The following is a 5,612-nucleotide window of genomic DNA, read 5'->3' on the forward strand; positions in this document are numbered from 1 at the left end:
TGGCTGCACTGCATAGTTCAGAAGGCCTGGACAGAGGGACGAATTCCAGATGATTGGAGTAGAGTTCTCATAGTACCCATATATATAAAAAGGAAAATAAAACTGAATGTGAGAATTACAGAGCCATTTCATTACTGAGTGTTCCTGGTAAGATATATGCAAGTATACTTGAGAAATGGTTGAGAATGATTGTGGAAGAGAAGCTCGGTGAAGAACAAGCTGTATTCAGGCCAAATAGAGGCTGTTAGGATCAGATTTTCACTTTACAACAGATAGTTGTGAGAGAGAAGCTATTCCAAATGCTACAGTTGTATGGTGTTAATGGGGCATTATATCAAGCAATACTTAATCTTTATTTGAGTTGTAAGTCAGCAGTTAGAATTGAAGGAAGTACAGGAAGATGGTTTAATATTAAATCTGGTGTGAGACAAGGATGTACATTATCCCCTCTCTTATTCATTATCTATATGGATCACATTATGAAGGAAAGTGGTATTAAACCTGATATCAAAATTGGAGATGTTCATCTCAGTTCTTTGCTTTATGCGGATAATGTTATACTTCTAAATAAATATGCTGCAAGATTCCCTGACTAAATTGAATAACTGTTGTAATAGATTATGGTATGAATGTCAGCATTAAAAAGACAAAGACAATGAAAATAAGCAGAAACATTGAAAATATTAACTGCATTGTGAATGGAGAACTTTATAGAACAAGTAAAACATTTCAGCTACTTAGTGAAGATGGTAAGTTAAATATGGAAATAGACAACAGAATCAACAAAGCTGGTATGGTAGGAAGTCAACTGAATAAATTTATATGGAATAAGAGAGAAATTAGCCAAAACACTAAATTAGCTGTATACAAGACAGTGCTTAAATCAATTTTAACTTATGGATCTGAGAGCTGGGTTAGAAGTAAAACTCTTGACCAAAGACTAGAGACCACAGATATGAGAGTCCTGAGAAAGATTAGGGGCATGAACAGATGGCATCAATGGCAATATCATATTAAAAACGAGTATATTAGGAAAGAACTTGATATTGTTAGCATTCAGGAATGCATTAGCAGAGCTAATCTCAGGTCAATCACTTAAGCATAATGGGAGAGGAAAGATTAGCAAAACAAGTGTTCTCTGCCAGGTTGGGAGTAAAAAAGACTCAGAGGAAGACCAATATATAGGTGGATTGATACAGTGAAAATCGCCTTAGAAGACAGAAATATAAGATCTGATAATATCAGAGTCTTGACATTTAACAGACTGGTTTGGAGGAAAATTATAGATAGGAAGTTAGTAATGATGTAAATTTTTCATGTAGTACTACCATATCCTGTACACCCCCTTGAGGGTATATATCAGGAATTTGATGGTGATGAAAAACTATATTCAGAATTTTTCGATCATTCATCAACGCAAGGAGTGTGCCTGCACATGCTCTAATTTTCCTAACTATGCATTTCAAAATTCTCACTGAACAACACTATCCAGACAGGTAACTCTAAATTCATTTAAGCACAATCCATTATTCATATGAAAGGCTCTCTCTCTGTCCATGAAATTTTTTTTATTCTTCCAGTAACTCTTTCATATCATTTCCCTTCTCTGTTAGCGCATCCATGCTACTGAAAACAATTATTTATTTCACTTTTCTTTTCTACATCCTAAAAGCATTACTAACATCTTTAATTTCTGCATCATGTTCTCATCAAGCACTTCTCTTATCATACAATCAATACAAAACTCTACTTGCCCCTCTCTTTTAGTCTTTCATTATCTGCTTTCTGTTCTGTTCCACCCTCTTCTTTCTCTCCTCTGCTATAGCACTCACGTTCTTTCAATCGTGTGCACACGCATGCACGCACACACACACACACACACACATTCATTACTATCCCATCATTCTCTTCATCTTTCATTGCTTCTTTTATGCTATCTCTCATATGAAAAAGTAACCTTCACAACCAACACACTCATCTTGCTTTTCTTCTATAAATCTTTGACCCCTTGTAAAGCACACAGAATGTGACACACACACACAGAATGAACAAAATTCAAATTCATCATGTTAAATTCACCTAAGAATGGTATCTTGGCGCCATTGTCCTGCTATGCATTACTACCATATCGAATAAATATAATTTGATATACAGTAGATAACTTTCTATATAACTCAATTACACACTCAAAAAATAAAATAAAATAAATAAAATAAAATACAACAAATAAAATAAAAACTACAAATGAACCTAATATTATTAATTATTCATACTTACATTACTTGCACACATCACTACTTTCCATGGTTAGCTCATTTGAATTCACACTCACATTGCATACCTCATGTTCCTTCATCTGCTTAATTAGTAAATATGTCTGGCTAATGCTAGCACCATTATCTCCTTTCTTCCAAAAACTATCCACATTCATCAACAAATATATTTTCACACACGCCACATTACACAAATTGCTTGTGTCAAAACTGACAAAAGACGAACTGAATCCATTGTCATATGCACTGAATTTATCAAAAGATTAGTTAAGTATATAATTAAAATGCACCCAGACTATTCTAATTAAAAACACTCAGTGCTAAATATTAGTAATAGGACTTCTTTTTAAGACCACTTCCATTACACATCCTACTATTTACATGAGTACAGTCATGTTAATTATATTGTTGAATTGTTACATTAATTACATTAATTAGCCATATTAATATTTAAACACTCAGACACTGAATGGAACATAGTAACAATAATTATCATACTTCTATCAATCATAGAATCAAGTACATTTGATCAGAGAGTCAAATAATAGGTGACCTGCATTTTTATCTTTCTGAGAACAATTTACTAACTTTAGTTCCTTGAAAATAAATTGATTGGTCCTTCAAAGATGAAATGCTATAGTGCAAAGATGTGGCTTAAATGCTTTTGCTTGTAAATATTTTTTTAGGAATATTAAGAAATTTCCCATCTGTAAGGAAACATAACTGATGTTAAAGAATGCATTCCCCTGTAAATGCCAATGATCTGTATTTGTCATTACAGACAGTTTTGTACCTAATCACTCTGATCATGATTTATGGATATCACCATGGAGTATTCTGTAGAATGTCTTTTTAAACTGCTGATTTGCCATTGCATAACAGAATGGATTAATGGGACTGTTAGCATAACAAAGAAAGTAACTAAAATAAAATAGATTATAATTAATACAACCTGCAAATTCTGAACAAAAGCTTTGTATCACAGCAAATATATGATAAGGGGTCCAGCAGATAACAAAAGCCCCTAGGATAAATGATATTGTGCGAAGTGCCTTTCTGGCTCTGTTTTCAGATTGCAACTGTTGTTTTTCACGTTTTTGTTTGCTTCTTCTAATCCTCTTTGAAAGAGAACTTACAAAATCTCTTCTTGATCTTGAAGGAGAAAGCATAGATGTAAATGCTGATGTCTGATCGTTATCAATGATAGGTTCCAGTTCAGACACTTGCACTCGAGTGATAGCTTGAGAGTCAGATGTACTGTCCACTTTTGTATTTTTAACTGTTTGAGATTGATTTACAGAAAGTAAATTGAATTTAAACACATCTGTAAATATTGACTGGTTTGGTGTGATGGCTGAACAGTGAAATGAACTTCCATTTGCAGTTTGATTGACTACTGGAGTTGGGACTGGTGTAGAGCTCTCATCATCTATGAATTTGAATTCATCTGTATCCAGCAGAATGGCCAAGTCATGCACAACTGGAGTAACCTTTAAAGTAACAGGATGTTTTGATTTATCACATGTGGAACTGGCCTCTTTGGCTGATTGTGAAGGGAAGACATTTTCAGTAACTGAGTTTAATAATGTTTCTTTTTCACCAGATACTGCTGCATGCCAGTGAGGTGGAGAGTAATGGAGTTCTGTAAGGCAGATATCTGTTGTTGTGGGATATCTTGAGAAACAACTTTGAAGTACAGCATTTGATTTCCTGCCAGCTTTAGATAAAAGCTGTAATTCAGATTTTTGTTGTCTCTGACAAAAAGAGTTTACCCTTTCTGTTTCTTCTTCCTCAGATTCATTAGCAGAGCTGCTTGATTTATTGTCTTGGTATTGCTGATTTGTGTCAAACAGATACATCCTCTCAGTTCTTTCAGATTTATTTGATGTTATTACTGCATTGGTATTTGGGGTGTGAAAATTTTCTGGCCAAGTAGTTAGTGATGGCTTGGTCTTATCCTGACTCAAAAATGAGCTACGAGTATTAGAAATTTTGATTTCTGTTTTCCTTGCCATGTTCATATCATTCATGGTTGCTTGCTTTTGAATTTTTTTCCTTTGCATATCTCTTGCTATCCTGTAGATTCCTCCATACAAAACAAACAGGACTATAAGTGTTGCATAAAAATAAAAGAAAATTAAGGATGTGTTAAAAATTGGATCTTTCAAGAACTGTACAGCACATTCGCCAGGTGCTAGATCTCGGTAGCCAATGAAATGCTCCCATCCTAAGATACTAACAAAGAACATCAAAAATGGAATAAACCATGTAATAGCAACCATCCATATTACTTTTCTTTTGGTTCTCCAATTTCGATATTTAGTTGGTATTTTGACTGAACAATAACGATCAATAGTAATAAGAAGTACGGTATATATGGAAACAAGGCAGACTGTATGATCAGTGGCAAGCCATAGGTCACATATGATAGGTCCTAAATACCATCTTCCCATTAGAATATAAGCAGCATAAAATGGTATTGATATGATACCAATGGCTAGGTCTGAAATAGCAAGAGAACAAATAAAATAGTTACTTGGTTGTCGAATAGTACGCTCCACTACAAATGCTGTGAGCACTAAAATGTTGCCAGCAACAGTAATGATGATACATAATGCAATCAGAATTGATATAACAATCATCTGCCATAAATTAAATGGAAAACTCCAATCAGTGGTGGTGACAGATGCCAATGTGGAATTTTCCATATCACATAAAAGACACATATTGTAACTTGACAGAGAATTTAAAGAGGTATAAGTAATTTCATAGATCGATGCATTTACATCTCTGTCATTCCCTTCACTTTCATTTGATACTTCTTGTGAAGTATTTAATTCTGATAATTGATGCAGGTTGCTTGAAAGTATATATAACTTCTTTGAAATGGTGGATAGTTTAAGAGCTTGTCCATAGTTTTGAAATTGAAACATGCACATTGCACAGGTGTCCAAATAATACTGCACCACTCCAGTATTCCTGACCTTTACAGTAATGCTGCTGAACTATATGTAATGATCTACAAAGAAACAAACAAGATAAATATTTTACCTGTTCCATATAAATAATAAAAGTATAATAAGCATCTGACATTAAAGTTTTAAAATAATCTAAAATTAGTAAATATATAATCCAGGTGTGACAATTTAATTTCCAGAACGGTCATGTAGTGTCCCCATGTGGTGATTTGGTTGGAGTCGCATGAGTAATAGTCTTTGTACATGTTTTAACTAATGCATGTGTAAACCTCAAGCCAATAGACCCATTTGCTAGTTGGCTATTGCGTGTAAACTCTGGCAAAAATGTGTGATCAAAATTTGGAGTATCATGTTAACATCA

General features: G+C 33.9%; 1 protein-coding gene across 1 annotated transcript; it reads right to left on the bottom strand.

Moving 5' to 3' along the window:
• Positions 1-3,079: 3,079 nt before the first annotated feature.
• On the bottom strand, positions 3,080-5,212 carry LOC150100220 (muscarinic acetylcholine receptor gar-2-like). The gene has a single exon (XM_090402613.1). It carries the CDS (start codon positions 5,210-5,212, stop codon positions 3,080-3,082), a length of 2,133 nt encoding a protein of 710 aa, XP_090258739.1.
• Between the last annotated feature and the right edge of the window lie 400 nt (positions 5,213-5,612).

This window comes from Typopeltis vanoorti, chromosome 13 (genome assembly GCF_054136105.1).
Source record: "Typopeltis vanoorti isolate ZY-2024b chromosome 13, IOZ_Tvanoo_1.0, whole genome shotgun sequence".
In the NCBI taxonomy this organism is placed as follows: Eukaryota; Metazoa; Arthropoda; class Arachnida; order Uropygi; family Thelyphonidae; genus Typopeltis; species Typopeltis vanoorti.

Coding starts and splice junctions, on each gene's coding strand:
- LOC150100220 (XM_090402613.1), bottom strand. CDS start 5,212: ATGTGCATGTTTCAATTTCAAAACTATGGACAAGCTCTTAAACTATCC.